This window comes from Sarcophilus harrisii, chromosome 2, assembly GCF_902635505.1.
Source record: "Sarcophilus harrisii chromosome 2, mSarHar1.11, whole genome shotgun sequence".
Taxonomy (NCBI): Eukaryota; Metazoa; Chordata; class Mammalia; order Dasyuromorphia; family Dasyuridae; genus Sarcophilus; species Sarcophilus harrisii.
This window is the reverse complement of record NC_045427.1, coordinates 516,605,189-516,632,223: the sequence shown is the minus strand read 5'-3', so window position 1 is coordinate 516,632,223 and position 27,035 is coordinate 516,605,189. Positions and strand designations below refer to the sequence as shown.

General features: G+C 39.9%; 1 protein-coding gene across 2 annotated transcripts in view; it reads left to right on the top strand.

Moving 5' to 3' along the window:
• Positions 1 to 276: 276 nt before the first annotated feature.
• The window catches only part of CORO2B (coronin 2B), a 230,773-nt gene continuing 204,014 nt past the window's right edge, over positions 277 to 27,035 (top strand). Inside the window, exon 1 of one of the 2 annotated variants that reach the window (XM_031955316.1) lies at positions 277 to 616. In XM_031955316.1, coding sequence (XP_031811176.1) covers positions 602 to 616 — 15 coding nt within the window. In that variant the 5' untranslated portion in view covers positions 277 to 601. The remainder of the gene's footprint in view (positions 617 to 27,035) is intronic. The other variant, XM_023498304.2, reaches the window with a different exon arrangement.

The following is a 27,035-nucleotide window of genomic DNA, read 5'->3' as shown; positions in this document are numbered from 1 at the left end:
TCCCCTTTCCTCCCCCTTTGTAGTTTCCTAGGTTATCCTTCTTTCTTCCTCTCTCCTGCCTCCCCCCACACCCTCCAGCCTGGGCCCTCTTTCTTTCTTCCTGTCTCGCCTTCCTGTGGCGAAGGAGGCTCATCCATTATAAATGCACATACTGTACTGACATCACCGCCGCTGCCAGAGCGAGCCGCGAGGATAGCTTAATCAGATTCCGAGGGGTGGTCCCTTCCCCCTCCCCTTTTCCTCCTCCCCCGCGTTCCCTCCTCCCCCTCCCCCATCTTCCTCCCTCCCTCCTTCTCTCGCTCGGCTCCCCTCCACTCTGCTCTGCGCTCTGCGCTCCGTCCGTAGCCACTGACGCCGCCGCGGAGCCCTCTGCGGGGTAGATATCGCCGCAGCTCTGCGCTCCCCCTCGCTCCGCTCGCTTTCTCACTCGGGCCAGCCCCGCGCATCCGCGAGAGCGGAGGAGACAGGAGGGGGCGGAAATCCAAAGCGAGCAGGAGCGCGCCAGGAGAAGTGGGCTGCCCGCCCCCCATCCCGCCACCCCCTCCCTCTCAGCTACCCTTGGGCTTCGGGAAACCTTGACGACTTCCCCCAGACTTTCTGCATGACTGTCACAAAGGTAAGCGTCCTTCACCAGCCCGGTCCTTTGGGAGCCGGGCGGCAGCAGCCGTGGGGCAGCTCCAACGGGACTGCGGGCGCAGGGTGCAGCAGGCTGGAGGAGAGGGCAGGGCAGTGGAGGGGAGGGGATGGGGAGGAAGTCCTCTGCTGCTGGCTTGCTTTTGCGTTGACATGAGTGTCTTCTGTCTTAAAGGTGCAGCGTGCACTCCGCCCCCCACCCCAACCCCCCTCCCTGCTAGTCGTCTTCTCTCACCCACTCCCATGTCCCCCTCCCCAAAGCCAAGCACTTCCACTCCTTCGCCCCGGTGAGTGGAGGGTGGGTTCAGGCAAACAGCTTTTGGCGTGGCCCGGAGATGGGAGTGAGATGGGCGTGAGGACGACCCCCTGGCTGGGCACCCGGAGAAGTGGCTGCTCGCCTCGGATACTGCATTTTTAACCCCTTGAGGACTCGGGCAGCCAGCTCTGTGGTCCTCACTAAAGCGGCCAGTGTGTGTTGATGCATGTGTGGTTCTAAGTCTCCCGCACACCTCCCAGCCGGTCCCCGGGAGGGGCCAGCTGTCATTTCTTGAGAATTGCCCTCCTTGCACCAGGATAACCCATAGAAGGAGGGAAAACCCCCAGATTTCAGAGTCGGCCTTGCCTTGCTTCACGGGGAGCTCTGGTTCCGCTCAGAAGCAGCGCCTTCCTAGGGCTACAGGTTGCCGGGAGTGGGGGGGGGGGGGAAGCGGGTAGAGGGGTTTTGAGGGTTTGGGTGAGAAAGGACAGGGTTCCGAGCCATAGGGTGATGGAAGATCCTCCTCCTATTCTCAAGTGAAGAGAATATTAATTGTGTGCAAGGTGAGAAGCAAGGTTTATTTCTAAAAGGTGTCTCTTCTTGCTTTTCCATTTCAACATATGAAGGGGTTAAGAAGAGGATTATAATGTCTTGCAAAGGAGAACTCAACTGGAAAAGTAGAGAGATGTAGGCTTCAGTTTGAGAACTACCGTATGTGAAATTAGCCAGTCATACAAACTCTTTCAGGCCTCAGTTTCTTCACCTGTAGAATAGAGGTAATAATATAATATATATTATAAATCCTACCAGTGGAAGATCCAATGAGATAACGTTTGCAAGAAATATCTGGGAAAGTATGTTCCAAAGATGGCTTCATGAATGATATCAATTCCTTTGATGGCCAAGGGGACTGTGTGTTACTTTCCATGGGGATTTGGGATAAAATCCTGTATTGTTTCCCCCAATACTACTCACTACCTTTTCCTCACACTGGTCTGGTTGCTGGAGTTGGGTAAGTGATGCCAAGAATAGGGATACAGTCTGTGCTGGCAGGGCTGTGGGGCATGATGGAATGCCAGTTTTTAGGCCTACAGAAAGGGGTGGGGAAGGTCAAAGAGTTCAAATCTTTACTGATTAACTAGCTATGGGGCTGCATGCTACTTTTGATAGGCTTAAGGTAGAATAAACCCAAGATTGAATCTGTTAAGGACATTTGAGCTAAACTTTTTCTAATGGCTCCTGGCCTTTTTCAGGACAGCTTAGTATGGGTACTAGAGTAATGTTTTAGAAAAGAAACTTGGGAACAAACTTTCTGTTGGTAACCTAATAAATAAAATGTTTGTTTCTAAACAAACTTCTCTGTGTGTGTGTGTGTGTGTGTGTGTGTGTGTGTGTGTGTGTCTTGTGTGATGATAATGATCTTTCTTTTTCATTTTGTCATGGTCAAATGAAAAGAGTGAGAAGCCATCAGGCCACTTCATTTCCTTCTCTAGGTTTCAGTTCCCTCCTTGGTAAAATGATTTCGGCTGGTCTTTGCAGCTCTCACAAATTTGAGGTGTTAATATGACGCTGAAGATGGAAGAAGTAATTATCTGGGTACAATGAAGTAAATGGGGAAAATCAGAAGTTGGTCAAGCTGTTTGGTCACACAGTTAGGACTTGTTAAGTATCTCAAGTCAGAATTGAACTCAGGTCCTCCTGACTTCAGGGCTGGTGCTCTATCCACTGCGTCACCTAGCTGCCCTGATATCACAGTTTCTTAACCATTTTTGTGTCATGCAGCTCTGGCCATTTCGTGAAGCCTTCTCAGAATCCTGTTTTTTAATGCTTAAAATAAATACATAGGATTATAAAGTAAACTAATTTTATTGAAATGCAACTATGAAATATAACATTTAGCCCCCCCCCAACAAGTTTATGAACTCTAGATTAAGCACAAATTGATTCAGCTCAAAGAACGTCACCATTTCTAAGCCTCTCATATTTTTTGCTTTCCCTAAGGTGGGAGTGGGTGAGTAGGATAGGAAGCAACAGCAGGTGGTGCAATGGATTAAGTGACTTACCTGGGGTTCAGAACACCTGAATTCAAAAGCAGCTTCATACATTTACTAGCTTTAGGATCCTGGACAAGGCACTTAATCTCTGTCTGCCTTAGTTTTCTCATCTGTAAAGTAGAGATAATAACAGCAGCACCTTCCAGGGTTGTTGTAAGGATCAAATGAGAATATATTTGTAAAGTGCTTTACAAATCTTAAAATACTATATAAATGTTACCTTATATTAGGGGTGGGCAGCAAGTGGATTTGTGGAGTGGAGGCCAGGAAAGGTAAGCAATGAATAGTAAGAATGAAAGATCTATAATTAAATCGAAGTCATCCTTATTTGGTCCTATTCAGAATATATGTGAATAGGAAGGTGCTACTCCAAAAGCATGTAATAGAAAGTGCACTAGTCTAAAAGACCTGGCTTTTAGTACTATCTTGTCCTATGAATTAGATTGTTTTCTTGTTCAGTCTTTGCCAATAACTGGGCTTATTGGGATTCAGCTCCTCTCTGAGACTCAAGTTTCCTCATTTGAAAGGAGTTAACCTAGATGGTTATTGTTTTGTTTTAGTCAATATCTGACTCTTTATGGTTTCATCTGAGGTTTTCTTGACAGTGTTACTGGAGTGGTTTCCCATTTTCATTCCAGTTCATTTTAAAGATGAGGAAACTGAGGCAAACAAAGGGAACTCACCTGGGGTCACTCAGTTAATAAGTGTCTAAGACAGGATTTGAAGTCATGAGGATGAGTATTCTTGGCTCTAGGTTCAGTCTTCTATCCACCATGGCACATCACTACCTTAACATATTACTTTCTGATTTAACATTAATATCTATAATTTGGAGCAGAGGCTCAAAGGGCTGGGCACAGCAATGGGCTGTATCATGCATTTTTCTTAATAGAGCTTTGTATCACCTTGCTGGTCACTCTCTCCTTTCTAAATTGTTAAGATTAAGGAGAGGTTTCAACCTCCTTTCCCACCTCCTTCAACCTCTCACTAGCACCAGCATCCCTGGAACTGATGAATTCAAGACATTACAATAAAATATATTCAAGTCTCTTGAAACATGTGTTCTATGGCTCTAAAAGGATCCAGAATTCCTGCTGAGAGGACTATCTCAGGATCACAGTTCCTGCTCAAGATGAATATAAACCTTCAAAACTTTATGACCCTGGTCCTTTTTGGGACTTGGCTTTTTCATAATGTTGAAGGGAGTAAAGAATCTCTGAAATAGGGCCTGAGGCTGCAGCTTTGGAATTCAAGACTCAGCTTAAAGCACAAGAGAGCAAATAGAGCTATTGAGACCCCTTTCTTGGACTTTGATGTGGAAAAGGGCTCTATGTTTCTCTGTGTCCTCTCAGCTGGAAAAGACTGAAGGGATTCTAGGCTGGATATTCTGATAAGAACTGGCCAGTTCCATCTCCAGGCTAGAATCTGAAACTACTACTGCTACTTCCTCTCCCTCATCCTCAGGAAAGGGTCTCCAGGTCAAGGTCCCTTCAGATTCCCATCCTTTGGCTACATGTTTCATTTATCATAGAGGGGAAATTCCATTTCAGGGCAGGAATTAATCTACCCAGAGACGCTATCTCACCCTAAGCTGTTTGGTTGGAGTATGTCTCAGGTATCCACTTTTCTGAGGAATCATTTTAAAATTAAATTAAATTAATTAATTAATTATAAAATAATTATAACTTTTTATTGACAGAACCCATGCCTGGGTAATTTTTTTTTTTTTTACAACATTATCCCTTGCACTCACTTCTGTTCCGATTTTTCCCCTCCCTCCTTCCACCCCCTCCCTTAGATGGCAAGCGGTCCTATACATGTTAAATATGTCACAGTATATCCTAGATACAATATACGTGTGCAGAATCTAACAGTTCTTTTGTTGCACAGGAAGAATTGGATTCAGAAGGTAAAAATAACCCGGGAAGAAAAACAAAAATGCAAACAGTTTACATTCATTTTCCAGTGTTCTTTCTTTGGGTGTAGCTGCTTCTATCCATCATTGATCAATTGAAACTAAATTAGCTCTTCTCTTTGTCGAAGAAATCCACTTCCATCAGAATACATCTGAGGAATCATTTTGGCATTGACTCCCAAGCTTTTGGGAAATGCTGGAGACAAGAGTATTTACTATTGTGGTATATGCAAGGGTGAGGTGCTCTGTGAAATTAAGAAATCCATGTGACTCAGTCTATAGCAGGGGTTCTCAAACTTTTTAAATAGGGGGCCAGTTCACTGTCCCTCAGACTGTTGGAGGGCCGGACTATAGTAAAAACAAAAACTTTGTTTTGTGGGCCTTTAAATAAAGAAACTTCATAGCCCTGGGTGAGGGGGATAATCGTCCTCAGCTGCCGCATCTGGCCTGCGGGCCGTAGTTTGGGGACCCCTGAATAGCCTTAAGAATGTACATTTTCTTTAGGGAGACACATTTAAAATATATACACATGAAAAGTTAAATAATAACAGAGTAATAATATAGAAGACCTTATAGGACTATGTCTCATTAAGTGGTATATATGATAGATACTAGTGGCATAACAAACAAATATAGACTCATCGACTATTTTGATCCTACATTAAATGGTTCAAGATTATTGTGCCTTTTGAAGTCATACTTCAAGTATTTATTTGTTTGTTTATTTATTCATTCATTCATTTATTTTTGGTCTCTGTCACATTAGCTGCTGTCAATATGCCTCTTCAATAAGCCCTCCAACTCTCCCCTTTATCCTCAACCTATTGTTTTTATTTCTTGTAGGCAAAGAATCAGCTACCAAATGTGTCCGAAATATATAGGAAATAGGAGTAAATGGGCTCAAAATGAGGCACTGAAAGATCTTTCTATGAGCAAATTGCTGAGTATACTGTTATTTTTGCTATTTAGATGTTTTGTTTTGTTTTTAGCTGTGTTCCATATGGATAGCATTGCTAGTCCATCAACAATCATTTATGAAGCCTTTATTATGTTGCAGGAGCTGTGAGACAGGTAGTTTTTTTAATAAATGGAATATTTTAGAATGTAAATGACTTTCAGATTATCTGTGCCGTAAATAACTCCATTAAGGGAGATGTTTGAGAGTTGACTATAGTTCAAGTTTCTACAATCTTAAGCAAGAGGTAAGGTTCATGAGCAAGAAGGTATAGGGTAGGAAAACCTTGGACATGCAACAGGTCTTTAAGATAGAAATTTAGTTAAATAGAATTATACATTTAGAGCTAGGATGGACCTCAGAGGCCAACTTGTCCTATCCTTCATTGTTCATATGATGATCATAAGGCTTAGAGAGTTTAAGTGATTTAATCAAATTGCATAAGTATTATGGTATCCAGGTAGCATAAGGATTATGTATCCAGACCCTCGAACTTCATAGCCTATTCTCTTTCCACTGCATGATACTATCTCCTTTTGCCTAATGGCATTGATTCTGGGGTAGTAATTTATGGAATGGTGCATCAGGGAGATGGCTTTGGAAGAAATAAATTATAAATGTTTTCCATATCCATCCCTCATTAGCTGTCACCTTATTTGGAAGGATAATTGGTCTACAATTGGAGGGGCTTAACCACTCCTCACCCATAGGCCCACTTTACAGATGATGAAACTTTGGGACCCTTCTACTCAACTTCCAATATCTCCCAATATTATTCCTTGCCTTTTTAAAAATTTATTTCCTCTGCATTCTGATTTACATTAAGAAATAATGATTCTTCCTAGATTTCTTCATATTTTCTAATTCATCCCCCTAAGGTATTATCTATTTGTATAAAATACCTTACCACATAAATCATCATTTCCAGATGACCCTTGAAGTTGGGTTCTAGTAGTGAGAATTTTAGGTCCAATCCCAGGAGCAATAAGAAATGTCTCTGGATAGTGTGCAGTGTCTCTTCTGCTGATACATAGGGTTGGTCCAATCATCCAGAGTTCCAGATGTCACACAGCAGTAAAGAAACCTCAAGCCTTTATGGTCAGCCATGAGCCAACTATCATTGGGATCCAAGTGCAGGGAGATAATGGAGAAGGGATTCATGTCTTTCCCTAGAAATCCACTGGAACAAAGACCTCCTTGGAAATTCTAACTATTTTTTTCCCATGCCTCTCCTGCTTAGTTCCTGCTGGGAGAGGGAATGAAATAGGTGAGGACCCACAGAAATCTTGGTCTCTGAATGGGTCCAGGGATCAAATTTCCTTGGAAGACCCTTTTCCCACTTCTAACTCCTGTGGGAGGATAAAATGCTTGTCTCAGAGGTGGGTGGGGTCCTTGGGACGCTTTTAAGGTTTGTGTCCTTGTGTCTTCAATGGACAATCCCTACTTCCCCCTCACTTGTCCCCAACAATGTTTCTACTTTCTCCAAACATGTTGCCAGAAAAGGTTTTTATGCTAGTTATTGACATATCTGAAAATTATTTTTAATACTGAACATCTCTCTCTGGGTGATTTTCTTTTTAAGCCTACTGTCCCACTAGGAAAGATAGGATTCTGTTTCCTGGTAAAAGAAAGTCAGTGGGAAGATGGGAAGAAATAGTTTGGGGATGTGGAAGGGCCTGAAATCACACCACTGAAATAGTTGCCTATTCTCCCTTAACTATTATATTGGCTCTGAACTGTGCCCAAAACAACCAGTCCTTTTAGGCAATTCAGAAAAATGAAAATTAGCCAAATGGATTGTTTGGCCTTCCTTAGGCCAGGCAGCCAGCTGATGGAATAAATTTTTCCACTTTCCAGACGGTGATGCTGGCCTTAGCCCTGAGCTCTTGGCGGAGCAAGAGTAGGTTCTGATTTGTGTATTACTGAGCAGAGAATTTGTATATTCTTTATGGGATAACACAAGGCACAAATCTCCCTACACCCCTTCAGAGAGCATCTCATTTAGTCTTTCATCCTCCAGGGTCCCCTTCCCCAGCTCCTTCCTACCTCCTCCATCCCCTCTTCTTAGTATCTCTCTAACCATTCTTCTCCAGTGTGTCTCTTGAAACTAGAAGTTCGTCCCTTTTTGTCTGTGTGTGTTGTGGACACCTTTGTCAGTATGGTGAAGCTGTTGGACCCCTTGTCAGAAATGAAATATTATTATCAAAATATCAACAAAAGTCTACCAATCCCAAGTTAAGAACCTTAGCTGTACTTCCTCTAATCCTATTATCACTGGAGACTCTGCACCCTTCCCTCAGTGTCCCCTCAAACCATCTCTCCTTTGTGTATCTACCCACACTCAATTTCATCTTCATTCTTCTCTGAGACCCACTACTTAACTTAATTTTTTCCATCCTTAAGTGAGGTAGGGTGGAACAGTGGAAAGAGCACCAAGTCCTCAGAGGACTTGGATTTGAATCCAAACCTGTTGTCCAAATCCAAATCTGTTCTGTGTTTACTTGGGCACAGTACTTCTGTGGGCCTGGTTCTCTTTTCTATAAAATAAAGGCGGGGGATTGGGACTAGATGATCTCTCAAGTCCCTTCCCACATTAAGTCTGTGATCCTGTGAATAATTCTTTTGCTCTTTCTGTGATCTTCTCTGCTTTGTTGGTAGACATCGAATTGATACTTGGGCAGCTAAGAGGCACAGTGGAGAGAGTACAAGGTCTGGAGTCAGGAAGACTTATCTTCCTGTGTTTAAATCACAGATATGCACTAGCTGTGTGATCCTGGCAAGTCCCTTAATCTCATTTTCCTCAATTTCTTCATCTGTCAAATGAGCTGGAGAAAGAAATAGCAAACCAACCAATAAAACTGCAAATGGGATCACAAAGTATCAGACACGATTAAACCACAACAGCAACAACATCATGTTGAAGCCATAGGTCCAGGAGTGTCCAGATGGGCAATAGAAGTTCAGGAAAAAAAATAACTGGTTGGACTTTGCTCCTGGTTTCCCAGCCTTGCTGGAAGCAGGAGTTAGAAGGAAAGGACAGATGCAAATTGAGCTAGTTTAGGATGAAAATAAGCTGTTTTGAATGACCGTGCCCTTTATGGGGAAAGGGAGGATTGATTCTTAGGAAAGATGGGGTAGCTGCCTCCCTTTTGCAGATATTTTGGTGGTAACTTGGTCATCCCCATCCTCTGAGTGTAATCACTAGATTCATCTTAGATTCATCCATTTTGCCCTGTAGTAAGGCACTGTCTAAATAAGACAATGGGATTTCTCCAGAACTGTGTTGTCTATTAGGAGAAGTATTGGACTTGGTGTCATGAATCCTGGGTTCAAATCCCGACTTTTATCATTTTTTACAAGTTTTATGACTCGGAGCAGGTCACTTAACTGAGAGGAGAATGTAAAATGGAGATGATTTCTCTGATTTCCCCAAGAGGGTGATTTCAAGAGAGTGACTTTGTAGAGCTTAAAAAGCATAAGGGGATCATGCAGTGGTTTCACTAATATAGGAATCTGGAAACTCCTCCTATCAGTGAATATCAACACCTTCTAGGTGACTTAGTCTGAGGAAGTTCTCTGTTGTGATGGGAGATTGTTACTTTCCCAGGGTCACTCAACTGGTATGCATCAAAAATAAGGCTTGAATTCAAGTCTTCCTGGTTCTGTGATCATCCACTGCCATACTGCCTCTTAAGATACTTAGAATTCAGAACTGCAGATACTGAGGTAAAAACAAAGCCAGTCCAAGGTTCAACTTTAATCCACGTATAGAATAGTTTCACATAGGAAAAAAAAAACCCACAACAAAAACCTGTTCCTCACACCACAAAGTACAACCCAAACTTACCTAACCATTACTAAAAATATGTCCTGTTGATCATAGGCTAAATAGAAGGAGCATTGGGTGGTTCAATTCAGGAAACACTGTGCAAATCACATGCTTTATGGATGGTGGGTCAGAAGTGTTATCTTTGATTAAAATTGAAAGAGAGAGAGAGAGAGAGAGGAGAGAGAGAGAGAGAAAGAAAGAGAGAGAGAGAGAGAGAGAGAGAGAGAGAGAGAGAGAGAGAGAGAGAGGAAGGAGAGAGAATCCAATTCTATGGGTTTGAATATTTGATTCTGCCATCTATGTGACCTTTAGACAATTTGGATAATCGCTAAAGTCTCTTTCTGCTCTAAATCTCTCATCCTAAAAGTATTAGTCTTTGACTCTTGAACTGTTTTTTTAATCAAACTGACAATATGTCCCACCTTTGAAGACTCACCTTTTCCAGAACCCTTCCCAGGCTACCATAGCCCATAATGGTCATTACTTCTGAACTCTTATGGTACCCTCAGAGAATGCCCAGGTTTCCAAGCATTTGATTGTTTCTGAATTGTTTTATTTTTGAGAAACTTAAAATATCTCTAGGGCAAAGAAACCAGGTTGTGAATTTCTCTGCATTCCTCCCACTGGCATCCCATCCAGAGCTGAGTATTTAGTAAGTGCTGACTTTCCACTTGTTGATTAATGTGTTGTTTGTTGCCCATGGTTCTTAATTAAAGTGAGGACGGGGGAGGCAGCAAGTTCAATTTGCATCTGTCCTTTCCTCAGAGTCCCTGCTTCCCAGGGGCAGCTGCTTTTCTAGGCTTTTCTAAGCCTTGATAGCTTAGTCAGACACTACAGGGCTGGCACCAACTCAGTGGCCACACACACATACACACACACACTCACAAATGAGGTGGGAAGAATTGGGTAGGACAGTGTGGTAGAACATAGAGAGCCAAGTATTTGGAGTCAAAAAACTTGATTTTAAATCTTAACCCTTCCACTCACTGGGGTGACTAAGTTTTATTATTTTATCTCTCTAGGCTTCAGTTTTCTAATCTGTGAAAGTGAGAGTTTTGGATTAGAATGGAAGTCCTTAACTTGTGATTCACAGAACTGAAGGGGTTCCGTAGATAGATTTCAAGGAGTCTATGATCTAGGATGGGAAAAAAATTACATCTTTACTTTCACTCACCTCTTACTAGGGGAGTTAGGTGGTGCAATGGATGGAGTGCTGGGTCTGGAGTCAGGAAGATTCAACCTCCTGAGTTAAAATTTGACTCAGACTTACTAGCTGTATGATCCTGGGCAAGTCACTTAAATCTGTTTCAACTTCCTCATCTGTAAAATGAGCTGGAGAAGGAAATGGTAAACCACTATAGTATCTTTGCCAAGAAAACCCCAAATGGTGTATTGGTTCAGGAATGAAAATGAACAAGCTTCTAACTGAAATTTAACATTTCCTTCGATTATGAATTAAAAACCAAACCAAACCAAACAAAACACCACATTATTCTGAGAAGGAATCCATACGATTCACCACACTGTATACGGGATGAAAAAAAAAGGTAAAGAACCCTTGGACTAAATGATGCCTAAGGTTCAACCAACTCTAAATTCTATAGTCCATCAGGAAATGCTCAGCAAGACCATTTCCTAATCCAACCTGGGAAATGTGAATTTGGAAGAGTCTACTGTCAGTTGTTCAGCCATTTTGAGATTGAATATATAAGGCTGCTCTGTACAATAAGTGAATGAAAGGGGCTTTCTTTTTCTCTTTAAGCAACTCCAGGGAGGCACTATTTATTTTTTTAAAAGGACTTCTTTTGGCATTTTTTCTTTTGTATTTCCATAGGTCTGACAAGCCATCATATTTTCACTAGTCTCTGTCTCCTTACTTCTCTACAGAGGACATTTGTCTTCTGAAAAAAAATTAGCTTTCAAAACCACTTAGGGGTTTGCAGTTTGGTTTGGTCACAGGGCCATAGGATTTCCATGTGCAGTTGTCATTCTAGTACAGATTGTGTTCAATCCTCAGGGTTAAACTGACTGTGCTCCTGATGCTGGGTCAGATGTTAATATCAGTGGATCTTGCTGCTGCTCAGCGGGGATGTGGTGGATGGGGGTAGGTGTGCTTCCTAGCAACCTAAGAGTGCTTCTCAGGGAGCTGCACTGGAATTGGAGTTCTTTAAACTTTGAGGACTTGGGGAGGGGGTGTCTTCTAGTGTAGAGCTCCCTGCCCCTTCCCATAGCATCTCTATGTGCAACGGAATTTAGAAATAGAGAAGGCAAGTCAATTTTTTTATTCACTTTCATTTCAGAGGAGTAAAAAGATGTTGAGAATGTTGAATATGTTCCATTTGGCACACATGGTGATAAGAGATAAGCTTTGTATAGATGAGTTCACAGGTCCATGAAAGTATTGGAGTGTGATAGAATGGAAACTCCTTGGGGGCAGGTGAGAGTGTTGGAATGGAATGAAATGGAAGATCCTGGGGGCAGGTGAAAGTGCTGGAGTGAGATGAAATGGAAGCTCCTAGGGGGTAGGTGAGAGTGTTGGAATGGAATGGAATGGAAGCTCCTTGAGGACAGCTGAGAGTGTTGGAGTGAGATGGAATGGAAGCTCCTTGGAGGCAGGTGAAAAAGTTGAACATGGTAGCATAGAGGCTCCTTGAGGGCAGGTGCTGTTTCATTGTTGTCTTTTATATTCCCAGCATTCAACACACTGCTTGGCACACAATAGGAGCTTAATAAATGATTGTCATTGATGGATTGTTGAGTTCCTGTAATTTGCACAAGGTTATGCAGTGTGTTTGTCAGAGATAGGAACAAAATCTATCACTACCTCTTGGGAGTTAGAGTCTTGTTGGTATAGTTGAGTCTGTTTTAGGAAACATTTGAAGAAACCATACAATGATTTGCTGAATTGTTCTTCTATTCAAAAGAAAGCTAGATGGTGGAGTGGATAGAGCTCAGGATTTAGAGTCAAGAAGAACTGAATTCAAAACCAGACATTTATTAGCTGTGTGATCCCGGACAAGCCACTTAATTTAATTTGCCTCAATTTCCTCATCTGTACAATGGATATAGGGAATCTTCTTCTATGGTGTAATGGATAGAGCATTGGGCTTGGAGTCAGAAAGACTCAACTTTCAGAGTTCAAATACATACTCAGGCATTTACTAGCTGTGTAACCCTGGGCAAATCATTTTACCCTGTTTGCCTCTGTTTTCCTCATCTGTAAAACTGGAGAAGGAAAAGGTAAGCCACTTCATTCTCTTTGTCAAAAAAAAAAAATCCCCCCAACCCAAATAAAGTCACAAAGAGTGAGAGATGACTAAACTGGCTGTACACAATGTGGGATATAGTAATAGCAGCTACCTCCCAGAATTGCTTCGGGGACCAAATGAAATAAGATCTGTAAAGCCCTTAGTACAATGCCTGGCATTTAGTAGGCACTTTAATAAATACTTGTTTCTTCCTGATTCCTGGAAACCCTGGCTTAGGTGTTACAACTCGACAGTCTAGATTGCCTTCTGGGTAACATCAATTTTTTCATAGACTCAGCCATGCAGGGGTGAGTATATGATACAAATAATAAATTCCATGAGTAGTTAGGAAAGAGGGAGATTGATGTGGGCTACAATAGTTGGAGAAGGCCTCGCTCTGAGGCTTTAACTGAGTCTTAAAACAGGTGCTCTTAACCTTCTTTTTTTGTGTCCTAGACCACTTTGGTGGGCTAATAAAAACTGTAGACTTTTTCTCAGAATGGAGTTTTAAATAATTGAAAACAATATTAAATTTCAGTTAGAGCTTAGCTAAAATAAATGTGGTTATTTTTTTCTTTTCAAGTTCAAAGACCCTCAGAATCTCTCCACAGATTTCATTAGAGGGGGGTGGTCCATGGACTTTATATTTAAAGAACTTCTGATTTCGAAGTATAAGACATAATGAAGAGAGCACTTAATTAGGACTCGGGAGACTTGGGTTTAAATTTTACTATGATCTCTATGACTCGTGATCTTGGGTAAATCATTTAGTTTCTCCAGGCTTCAATTTCCTGGCTTTGTGAAAAATGAGTATGTGTGTCTCAGTTTCTGAAGGTTTCCAAGCAGGAGGATCAACACAAAGTGGGAACAGTATTCCATCCCAGAGACAGGAATGACTTGTGCACATGTGGGGAAGGTTAAGGAATCAGCTTATTCTACAATTTAGACTGTCCCACAATTCTCACAGTTAGGAAGTCGTTTTCTTTGCTTAGTTTTTGTTTGTTCTGACCTCAGATTGTATCTGCTCCATTTTCTGGAAAAGAAAAAATTCTCTCTCCCAATTGGCCCTGTTTTCATTTTAACTCTGTTTCAATGGTCCAGGACAGTTGAAAAGCCACTTTTCCTTCTCCTCCACCCCCTCCACCACCCCATCCTGGGCTGTCTGTTTTGGCAGGAGGAATATAATTGTGACAGATAAATCTGGCCATTAAATTTTGGTTTCCTGCCTTCATTAGAAAATAAAGCCAAAGAAAGCGTTCAAATGCCAGCGTGCAAACATTTGTGTTCTGCAGAGCTTTATTTTTGTATTTATCTCTGTGCAAAGTTGAGATGATCAAAACCTCCCAGAGGCCTAGGCCTCAGTTCAGGAGGTCTCAGGCATTGAATGGAATTGCCAGGTTTTTTCTCCCTGATGAATGAATTTGATCTTGTTTTAAGCATGGTCTTTCCCTTAGCTTGGAATAGTTCCTCAGAATCATTCCACGATCCCTGGGTCTCTTGTCTGTTTTCCTCAGTGGATTTACAGGAGGAAATAGACTGTCTCATTATGATTTGCACCAGCAAGTTTCAAAAGCAGAGGTTGAATTAATAGCAGTTTTATGATCTTTGATTCATTGAGATTCAGTTGTGGAGGAAGGAGGAGGGTGGGTAAAGGAAGGGAGGAGACTTAGTTTGTGACAGAAACATCATATTGAGCATTAGGGGTCAATACTCTATTTGGGGAATCCTCTTGGATGTCTGATGTATCCTTATCCTGGTTATTTAAATTTGCATGTGTCACAAAACACTTCTGGGGTTCTCATTATTGGAAAATTCCTGAATCAATTTGTAGTGGATAAAATACTAGACTCCAAGACAAGAAGAGATGGGTTCAAATGCTGCCTCTGACACAAATACCAGTTTGACTCTGGGCAAAGTACCTAATTCATCTCAGTCTCAGTTTCCTCATCTTTATAATGAAGAGCTTGGACGAGATGGCCCTTTTCTAGCTCTAAAATCTATTTTCCAATTGACCTTGCTTTGTAGATTTAACTTTAATGAAGGAAAGGGGGCTTTTGATTTATAAATGATACAGTGAAATATCATTTATAATAATAGTTATTTCTTTAAGGTTTGCAAAGCACTTTACAAATATTATCCTGTTTGAGTCTCACAATGATCCTGGGGAGGCAGGTGCTTTTATTACTCCCATTTTACAGAAGAGGAAAGGGAGACAAAGTCAGATGACTTGTCCCAAGTCACACAGCTAGCAGGTATCTGAGGCTGGATTTGAATTTAGGTCCTGATTCTAGGTTCAGAATTCTATCCAGAATATTGGGGGATTGAGGGGAAACTGGAGGAAAAACAGCTTACAATTTTCATGATGTTTTAAAGTACATAGTATGTTTCCCCCAGTTTTTTTTTAAACAACATCCCTGTGACTTCAATAATCAAAGTGTTATTTCCAATTTAAACATGAGGGAACTGAATTGTAGACAAACTGAGACATTTGTCCAGAGTCACAAAGCTAGTGTTGCAAGTGAGATTAAAACCTTAACCTTCTGATTTCTAAATCTGACAATCTTTTCATTATATAATGGAAATGGAATTTTCTGTGTTTTTGAGAGTCCATCCGAAAAGGTTTTTTGTTACAATCCTTACTGCAGATCTTTTTAAAATACCTTCCTTGGTGTATCATGAACATGAGTGAGTTCTTGCTGAATGAGAATCTTTGTGGCTCAGTTGTGATTCTGAGTAGGACTTTCCACTGCTGAGGACTGTCACTGATCCCTTTCAGAAGTCCTCTGGAGGACTGTGGGAACCAAGTGTGGATCACAGTATAGCATTTCCAATCTTGTTGTTTGCTTGCATTTTGTTTTTTTTCTCATTGTTTTCCTTTTTGATCTGATTTTTCTTGTGCAGCAAGATAATTGTATCAATATGTATACATATATTGGATTTAACATATATTTTAACATGTTTATTATATATTAGAGTATTTGCCATCTAAGGGATGGAGTAGGGGGAAAGAGTGGGAAATTTGTAACACAAGGTTTTTCAAGAGTCAATGTTGAAAAATTATCTATGCATATATTTTGAAAATAAAAAGCTTTAATAAAAAAAATCTCTAAAAAAAAGTCCTCTGGAAATGACATCTTCTCTATGAGTCCTTTCTTCTCATTTATGTGGTAAGTGCCTTGAGGGAAGGGACTGTCTTTTATATGTTTATATTTCCCTGACTTCTTAACATGGACCTGGGAAAGTAGTAGTAAATGTGAGATGAATTAAGGCAGCTATCTAGGTTGAGGAAAGAGAACTTCCCTTGTAGTTAAGGAATATTCAAGTTTAAGTCTTGCCTCAGACATTTATTGGCTGTGTGATTCTGGGCAAGTTATTTAAACCTGTTTCCTCAGTTTCCTCATTTGTGAAATGACTTGTAACACTAGCATCTCCTTCACAGAACTAATGCTGAAGCTTAAGTCACATAATATATGGGTTAAAATGTACTTTGTTGTCCTTCCTCAGATACTTATTAGCTGTGTGAGTCAGGGCAAGTCCCTTACCCTCTGTTTGCCTCAAGTTCCTGTTAAATGGGGATGATGGTAGCACTCTTCTCACATGGTTATTTTGAGGATCAAATGAAATGATAATTGTAAAGTGCTTATCACAATGCCCATCACGTAGTAGATATCACATAAATATTAGCTATTATTATTAGCCCTTACATTATATGGGCAACACCGACTGCTGAGCCTGGAGTCAGAAATAATCATCTTCCTAAGTTCAAATCTGGCTTCAGATACCTGCTGCGTGATGATGGGAAAATCATTTACCCCTATTTGCTTCAGTTTTCTCATCTATAAAATGAGCTGGAGGAGGAAATGGCAAACCCCTCAGATATCTTTGCCAAGAAAACCCTAAATGGAGTCATGAAGAGTTGGATATAACCAAAAATCAACTGAACAACAATAATTATTTTTTATAAAGATACATGAAGGTATGGAGCTTGGACAGGTCTGTCCTGAGCCCTGACATTCCCTAGTGTCAGTTAGATGGTAGTGGTGATTGTTTTTTTTTTTTTTTTTTAAAAGCTAAATGTCTTACAATGAGATAATCCAAACCAGCTCCAATTGTTCAGTAATGAAGAGAATCAGCTACACCCAGAGAGAGAACTATGGGAAATTAGTGTGGACCACAGCATAGCATTTCCACTCTTTCTGTTATTGTTTGCTTGCATTTTTGTTTTCCTTCTCAGGTTTTTTTTAACCTTCTTTCTAGATCTATATTGGATTTTACATATACTTTAACATATTTAACATGCATTGAACTACCTGCCATCTATGAGAGGGGGTGGGGGGAAGGAGGGGAAAAATTGGAACAGAAAATTTTGCAAGGGTCAATGCCCATGCATGTTTTATAAATAAAAAGCTATAATAATAAAAAAATTAAAAGCTAAATGTGTTTTATCCTGGTCATAAAATGATAGAGCTACAAGGCACATTGGAACTTATCTCATTATTTACTGATGAAGAAACTGGGGTCTGGAAAAAGAAATGTGTTTGCCCACAAACTCACACAGAATATTATCTGGGGAGTAGGAATTTCAATCCAGATTTGCCTTCTTTTCCTTGAAGTAGAAGGCAGCAGGACAATGGAAGGGCCTGATTCATTTGGTTTTAGTTTAAAGGGTTTCCATGGGGATTTCAATAAAAGGGAATTTGCCTCGCTCACTCCCAGTGCACTAGTGATTTCCAGGATCCCTGCAGTGAAGAGAGACCTGGTTATAGGGACAGATGAACTGACTCCAGAGCTTTTGTTTTTCCCTGTGTGACCTAGAGCAAGACATTTAACCTTTCTGACTCAGTTTCCTCATCTGTAAAACGAGGCTAAGAAGACCTTTGAGAACTCTTCCAGGTCTAGTACTCTTTTGACTACAGTTAGGAAGTGATGAAGGAGTTCTGCAAAGAACTCTGCAAAGAAGGTTCCAACTTCTATCCAAAACAGTCTAACTTGTTCCCCACATAAGCTTTTCCTTCTCTTATCTCTCTGTGTGTTCTGTACCTGGAATGCTCTCCTTCCTCCCCCTAGAATGTCCAGTTTCCTCAAGGTTGAATTTAAACGTCATCTCCTATAAGAACATCTTTCTGATTTCTCCAGTTGTTAGTGTTTTCCCTCCCCCCAAAAGTTCTTTCAAATTATTTTGAATATTTTATATTTACTTACTTTAGAGCATGCTATTATTAAACACATACTAGATACTAAGCACAGGTGCTGGGGTAACAACAAAAATGAAACTTTCCCTTTCCTCAAGAAAGTTAAGGACTCTCAAGAAAGAAAATATCAACACACCTTTAGTAGAATGAAATTTCTTTGAGGAACTGTTGGATTTTGGCCTTTGCACCTCCCAGTGCCTAGTACAGTATCTGAAAAGTAGTCAATGCTTGTTGAGTTGAGTGATGTCTCTGTGAGCTGCTATTCAAGCTATTCTTGAAGAGGACCATGACATCAGGAAGGGGATGCCATGACGTGCAAGTGAATTGGGTTGAAGTGAGGGAGGATTGGGCAAGGTCACCGGCCTCGCTTTCCCGTCCACAGCCATCAGTGGCCAGATTTAGATCAGAATGACAGGAGATGGCCCTGGGTGAAGGGAAGACCTTGGTCTTTTTTCGGCAAGGTTTTCAATAGGTCTCAGTTTGACTGAAGCTGCACCCATTCAGTGATTAAACCTAGCTAGCAATTGAGGCAAATATTGGCCTCCTTCACGTAGTTAAAAAAAAATTTAAGTAAATAAATCTGGTAAACACCAAAAGCTGGTGTTTTAAAATCTATCTGGCCTTCCCCACCCCAGAGAAAGAAACTGCTTCACTGTAGCAACCTACAGAGAAGCTCCTTCAACCCCAACTAAGGAAGTTCTCTCTCTGGGATAGGAGTAGTAAACTGTGAATTCTGATCTTTCCAGGTTTGAAGGATGTAATTACTGAGATCTGGCAGACCAGGAGCCCTACGTGACCCAGCCAGCCACTCCAGCCTCCTCAGATCTGTGAATTGGATCTTTCTCTGGCTGGAAACTTACCAGGAGAACATTTGGCTCCAAGAAATCTTTTACTCTTTTGTTCCCTATGAAACCATTAGAATGCTTCTCTAGAGCAGTTCATTGCCAATAGCCAGGGAATGTACCCGTTGCTAAGAGTTTAGTCTGCCCAGGCCTTATCACCAATTCTCTGTGTAGTTTTCTCTGAAACTCCAGCTTGGAAAGGAGTTGGGGGAAGATTCTGGGAGGGAGCTTGGGGAGACTTCTGGAAGCCTCATATATCTTAACAGCAACAAGAACAAAGACGCTCTTCTGCTGTGCTTGGGACAAAGAGGGAAAGAAAGCTGTAGAAAACCGAAATGATTTCAGGTTTTGGCTCCTATCTAGACAGAGCAGGAAATTGTCCATGTGGTGTGACTTTTAATAGGCATAGGAGAGTCTCTACTTCTAAAATATCTCCTCTTTGTTACTGTGCCTGGAATGAATCATTGGATTTTCATTCCTTAAGGCTTTAAGGTCTTTTGGTCTTTGCTGATAAGCAGGAGTATGTGTAGAGAAGGTGGCTAGAATGGTAAAGAAACTTGAAACTAAACCTTATAGAGGTGACTGCCTCTCTGTTTTTTTTTTAATAGACTATCCCCTATCATGGAAGACTCTTCTTCTTCATCTCTGCTTTGTAAAATCCTTTATTTCTTGTACACAATAGGTATCTAATAAATGCATATTGGTCAATTGATTTATAAGGAATGTTTGAAGAAAATTAGAATAGAGTTGACTTATTCTGCTTGGTACAGAGGGTATAATAGGAACAATGTGTTCTCTTTGGAGTCAAGAAGGTTGGAGTTCACATTTGATCTTAGAGACTTAATGGCTGTGTGACAGTGGGCAAGTCATATTTATATGTCGTTTTTATTACACTGAATGATGGTGCAATGGATTGAATGCTGAACCTGACTTAGAAAGACCTGAGTTCAAATCTAGCCTCTGATTTTTATTAGCTGGGCAAGTGTCTTTACTATGTTTGCCTCTATGTCCTCATCTGTAAAATGAACTGGAGAGAAAATGGCAAACCATTCCAATATTTTTGCAAGGAAACCCCAAAGGGAATTGTGGAGAGTTGGACACAGATGAAACAATTTAACAACAAATTTACTGAAATGATAAGTTCACAGACTCTAAACTAGGAACCTCTAGTCTAAAATAAGATTTTCTAATGAGAAATGGAAAAGCTGTCTCTTAGGGAAGAGAAAGAAGAAGAGGGTGAGGGGACACCAAAAGAAATGGAAAGTAATGGTTATCTAACCAGCCTGATGGAGAAGGTATCAGGTAATCCAGAACAAACTTTGCTCACCATCAATTGCTTCAGAAAAAAATACAAAAGATAATTCTGGGGAAAATAATGAGCCAACCTAGTAATACTGAAATTGGGCAGAGTGTTCAGAAAACCTGTGTTCTAATTTCTGTTTTGTGTGACTTTGTGTAAGGTCCTTAAGTTCTCTGGTTTTCATTTTCCTCTTCTGTAAAATGAGAAAGATGGATGACATGGTTTCTAATTTTTTTTTGGCTCTAGATTTTTGACCCCAGGATAGATACTTCTGTCATCCCAGAATCATGGATTGATATAAGATTCTTGGAATCAGTGGAAATTCTGATAAAACATAAAACATAAAAATTTAGTGTTGGAGAATTTGAGTTCAAATCCTAGCTTTGCAACTACTTACCTAAGGAAACTTGAGCAAATCATTTAAATTCTTTAAGATTCAGTTTTCTCACCTGGAAAATGAAGAGTTTGGACTATTTGGCCACTGAGGTCCCTTATATTTCTATTAGCACAGGGAAGCATTTCTAACCCCACAAATCAGAACTGCAGTCCTTTAGGGAACTCTTTTTTCTGTCCCCAAATCTGCAGGATAGGCTTACCATGGTCTGGGTTCTTTTCATCTAAAAAAATGGGTGATGCAGATCACCCTTCTGGGATCTTGCTTCTCCTCTTCCCTCTTCCCCCCCCATCACCTCCAAACACTGAACTACTGGATTGCTCTGGAGCACTGGTTTGCTTGCCCACAGGTTTTCTGCCAAGAGCTACCTACAAGATTTTGATCATTGGTAGTCAGGTGATAAAATGCCGGTGATAAGCTAGAGCCCAGCTTCTATAATGGCTCTGTTTATGTCATAGCAGAAGAAAAGCAGATGCCAGAAAGTATGTCTTCTGGTCCCAGACCTGGCACTAACTAATGCAACTTTAGATTTTCAATTATCAAAGAGGGAGAAATGATAATACTTTTCAACTCATGGCAATTTTAATGATCACATGAGCAAACTGATATGCCAAAACTTTGAAAGCTATAAATAAAGCCACAGGATCTGCTGGAACCAGCTCTAACCAGGCTACTTGTTAAATTTTCATTGTATGAATCACCCCCAGGAATCAGCAATTGCTAAAAATCAGAGTTTGATTTATCATTTTTAAAATTGTTTAGACTTAAGATTCTGTTAATAATGTAAATTGAAAAGTGTGTGCACATACATTTTCTTCCTTCTTCCTCTCCCCCCCCCCCCAAATGAGATTGTCAAATATTTAACAGCATACCCCAATAAAGCCATATGATAATGTGCAACAGTTATTACCTATAATATCAGAGGCAAAATGGTCTAATGAAAAGGAATGTCAGAGGAACTGGATTTAAATCTTGGTTCTGCTTTTTACTCTCTGTATGATCTTAAGTATGTCTTCTCATCACTCACACCCCAATTTTTCTCTTCTATAAAATGAGTTTCTAAGAGTTTCTTATCTGAGATCCTTTCCAGGGCTAAACCCTATGGTCCTCTCCTGGATGATCAGGGAGGGAAGGAAGTGTTTAGCTATCTCAGGAATAATTTTCTCTAAGCACTCCCTGGCTACAGAATTTGTGCTAGCCCCAATCCCACTCCCCAAGATCTCTTAGATACTCCTTTTTCTGAGTCCTCTTTCTTCTTACCTTTGCTTCCAGAATCCTGAGATCTCTGCCATCATCACACTCCAAGATCCAAATGGCAGAACTTGAGAAATCTGAGGGGTGGAGAAAGCCAGGAGAGATTCCATTTTACTTAAATCTTCCCTTTCCTCATTTTTTATTTGATGTTTTCGGTTGATTCGGTTCAAAAAAAGTTGTATGGTTGGGAAATTGTTGGACAGAGGTTGCTGAGGGTGAGAGGAGACCGAGAAAGGAGTTTGAGGTCTAATCCTTACATATCCCAGAGTGTACCAGCCCATTGAGGATCAGGATCTGGTTTCTCCCTAATCATAGGTTTTTTTTTGGTAATCCATACAATAAATCACAAGATCCAGAGAGGAGGTGAGTTTAGGGTCAGCACTTACCAGAAACATGAGACTGGCAAAGTTTGCTTTGGGGCTTCCAGAGTGTCTTGTATGTCCCCTTTGCTTATTCCATGGTATCCCTTCCTTATCCCTAAGAATCAACATTGTGCTCTTCTGTTTCCCTTTTAATCTGACAAAATCTCCTCTCAGGAAAGTCTCTTGATATCAGTCAGTTGTACCTGAATGTGATTGCCAATTACCAGCTCTGTTTCCTCTATTTAGAACATTTGTTCTGCAAGCCTGACATCTCTTTGAGGAATTTTAAAATGACTATCAAAACCAAACAAAAACCAATTCAATTGTATGAACAAATAGTTCTCTAAAGCAGAATTTCAAACTATTAATAAACATATGAAAGAACATTCTGAATCACTAAAAATAAGAAAAATCAAGATAATTCTGAAGTTTCACTTAATGCTTAGTAAAAACTAGCAAAGATGGCAACAGAGTCAACCCTACTGTCAGTGTTAGAGGGAATATGAAAAGACTGGTGCACTAAGGCACTGTGAATTGTTCCAACTCTTCTGGAAAGTAAATTTGAATAATGCAAAAGAGAGTGACTAAAAATGTCTCTATCCTTTGACCCCAAGATTCCTGCGGTAGGCAGATACTCCAGGGAAGTCAGGGCCAAATCAGCATATTCATAGCAGCTCTTTTTGTCTTCTGAAAGAATTGGAAACAGAGTAGATACCCACTGCCTGGGCATTGGCTAACTCTGAATGTAATGTATTACTGACCCATAAGAAACAATGGATATTATGAATATAGAGAAGCACAGGATGCAAAACTAAGAAAATGGATGAGGAAAAAATATTCAAAATGATTGCAACTATGCAAATTGGAAGAACAAAATAATCAAAACTGAATGCTGTGAAATTAGAATGCCAAGATTGGCCTGAAAAAAGATATAATTTTGTCAGTATGATTCTCCTTTTTTTTTTTTTTTTGCAGAAATGGGGGATGGTGCATATGGGATAGTACAGATAATATCAGTCTATTTTGACATGTTGACTAATTTGGTGATCTTTTTTTCTTTTAAAAATTTCGTGGTTATAAGGAATGGATCTCTCAGAAGGCAGGAGAAAGGGCATACATTGAGAAATATAGATGATATAAAAGCAAAATTTATTGGCAAAAAATTATAAAAAGAGTCTCTGTCTCCAGGTAAGGCATGAACTAGCAAATCTTTGGAATATACTGAGGCCAAGGAGCCTCCCCAAGATTTGCAAAGTTATACCACTTAGTTCAAGTGGTATAAAGCTAAGACCAACCTGGCTGGATGATTGTATGGGGAAGATTATGGAAGATAGAGCTTCAATACTGAATGCCCAGTACTAATGCCCAGTACTGAAAACCCTGCCTCCCTCTTGCTATCAACTGTTTGAGAGGTTTCCTGCTAAAGCTTTCCTCCTAGTCCTTATTTAAAATTTATTTTTCTAGAAAATTTCGATTATACCAAACTGAAAAGTTTTTGTACAAACAAAACTAATGCAGACAAGATTAGAAGGGAAGCAATAAACTGGGAAAATATTTTTACAGTCAAAGGTTCTGATAAAGGCCTCATTTCCAAAATATATAGAGAATTAACTCTAATTTATAAAAAATCAAGCCATTCTCCAATTGAAAAATGGTCAAAGGATATGAACAGACAATTCTCAGATGAAGAAATTGAAACTATTTCTAGTCATATGAAAAGATGCTCCAAGTCATTCTTAATCAGAGAAATGCAAATTAAGACAACTCTAAGATACCACTACACACCTGTCAGATTGGCTAAGATGACAGGAAAAAATAATGATGATTGTTGGAGGGGATGCGGGAAAACTGGGACATTGATGCATTGTTGGTGGAGTTGTGAACGAATCCAACCATTTTGGAGAGTAGTTTGGAACTATGCTCAAAAAGTTATCAAACTGTGCATACCCTTTGATCCAGCAGTGTTACTACTGGGATTATATCCCAAAGAGATTATAAAGAAGGGAAAGGGACCTGTATGTGCACGAATGTTTGTGGCAGCCCTTTTTGTAGTGGCTAGAAACTGGAAACTGAATGGATGTCCATCAGTTGGAGAATGGCTGAATAAATTGTGGTATATGAAAATTATGGAATATTACTGTTCTGTAAGAAATGACCAACAGGATGATTTCAGAAAGGCCTGGAGAGACTTACACGAACTGATGCTGAGTGAAATGAGCAGGACCAGGAGATCATTATATACTTCAATAACAATACTATATGATGACCAGTTCTGATGGATCAGGTCATCCTCAGCAACGAGATCAACCAAATCATTTCTAATGGAGCAGTAATGAACTGAACTAGCTATACCCAGAAAAAGAACTCTGGGAGATGACTAAAAACCATTACATTGAATTCCCAATCCCTATATTTATGCACACCTGCATTTTTGATTTCCTTCACAAGCTAATTGTACAATATTTCAGAGTCTGATTCTTTTTGTACAGCAAAATAACGTTTTGGTCATGTATACTTATTGTGTATCTAATTTATATTTTAATATATTTAACATCTACTGGTCATCCTGCCATCTAGGGGAGGGGGTGGGGGGGGGGGTAAGAGGTGAAAAATTGGAACAAGAGGTTTGGCAATTGTTAATGCTGTAAAGTTACCCATGTATATATCCTGTAAATAAAAGGCTATTAAATAAAAAAAATAAATAAAAAAATAAAATTTATTTTTCTAGGGTCCTACTTACCTTCTTTTCCCCCTTCCCCCCAACCTTGCTTTTGTGCTTATGGATGTTAATCACATTAGTTAACCTGCTACTCTTCCTAGGTAAAATAGACTCAATCCAGTTCAAAGAATACCTGTCACCAGAGGTTTCCAAAGCAGTGATTAATGATGCGACTCAGACTCTGTGCCAGATTAGTGGGAGAGTGATTTTGGGTCCAGGAGGCTTTTTTGGGCATCCCTCAAGTCATACCAAGGACTTGATTGCTTCTTCCATCCACATTGAAGGTCAACCCTAAATGAAATGATGATCTAGGTCGGTCAATGTCATCATTAGAAGGAATCTAAAGAGAATTCTTGATGCAGAACCAGGTAGTTAGCTTGAGATCAGGCTTTTTATCATTTATACGGGCGCCAGTGAAATTCTCCAAGCCTCAGTTTCCTTATCTACCAAGTGAGAATAAGATATACTGTCCATTCCCTCTAAGTTGTAAAAAATCAACTGAGATAATGTATGGATAGTCCTCTATAATTATAACACCATATGTCAATGTGAATTATTATCATTACCAATAACAAGGCTTTTAGAATCTATTGAAGTAGGAAAGCTTTGGATCAGAAAACTTAGAGATCAGTTAATCAAGAAACATTTCTTTTTTCTTATTATTAAAGCTTTTTTATTGGCAAAGCATGCATGGATAATCTTTCAACATCAACCCTTGCAAAAGCTTGTGTTCCAATTTTTCCTCCCTTTTCTTCTCCCCTCTCCTAGATGGCAAATAATCCAATATATGTTAAGCATGGCAAAAATATATGTTAAATCTAATATATGCATACATATTTATACAGTTATCTTGCTGCACAAGAAAAATCAAATCAAAAAGGAAAACAATGAGAAAGGAAATAAAATGCAAGAAAACAACAGCAGAAAGAGTGAAAAAAGCTATGTTGTGATCCACACTCAGGTCCCACAGTCCTCTCTCTGGGTGTAGATGTCTTTCTCCATCACAAGATCATTGGAACTGACCTGAATCATCACATTGTTGAAAAAAAAACCCCATGTCCATCAGAATCAATGATCATTTAATCTTGTTATTATCATATACAATGATCTCTTGGCTTTGCTCATTTCACTCAGCATCAGTTCATGTAAGTCTCTCCAGGCCTTTCTGAAATCATCCTCCTGATTGTTTCTTATAGAACAATAATATTCCATAACATTCATATACCATAACTTATTCAGCCATTCTCCAACTGATGATCATCCACTCAGTTTCTTGGCACTATGAAAAGGGCTGCCACAGGCATTTTTGCACTTGTAGATCCTTTTCCCTCTTTTATGATCTCTTTGAGATATAAGCCCTGTAGAAACACTGCTAGATCAAAGGGTATGCACTTTTTTTCCCTTGAGGCAGTTGGGATTAAGTTACTTACCCAGGGTAACACAGCCAGGAAGTGTTAAGTGTCTAAGCCCATATTTGAACTCAGGTCTTCCTAATGTTAGGGCTGGTGCTCTAAACATTTCACCATCTAGCTGCCCCAGTATGCACATTTTGATATCCCTTTGAGCATAATTCCAAATTGCTCTCCAGAATGGTTGGATCAGTTCACAATAACACCAACAATGTATTTGGATCAGTTCACAATAACACCAACAATGTATTAGTGTCTCAGTTTTCCCACATCCCCACCCAACATCCTTCATTATCTTTTCCTGTCATCTTAGCCAATCTGAAAGGTATGTAGTAGTACCTCATAATTGTCTTAATTTGTATTTCTCTGAACAATAGTGACTTAGAGCACTTTTCATATGACTAGAAATGGTTTAATTTCTTCATCTGAAAATTGTCTATTCATATATTCTTTGATCACTTAGCAATTGGAGAATGGCTTGAATTCTTATAAATTTTAGTCAATTATATATTTTAGAAATGAGGTCTTTATCAGCATCTTTGAATGTAAAAACAGTTTCCCAGTTTATTGCTTCCCTTCTAATCTTGTCTGCATTAGTTTTGTTTATACAAAACCTTTTTAACTTAATATAATCAAAATTATCTATTTTGTGTTCAGTAATGAACTCCAGTTT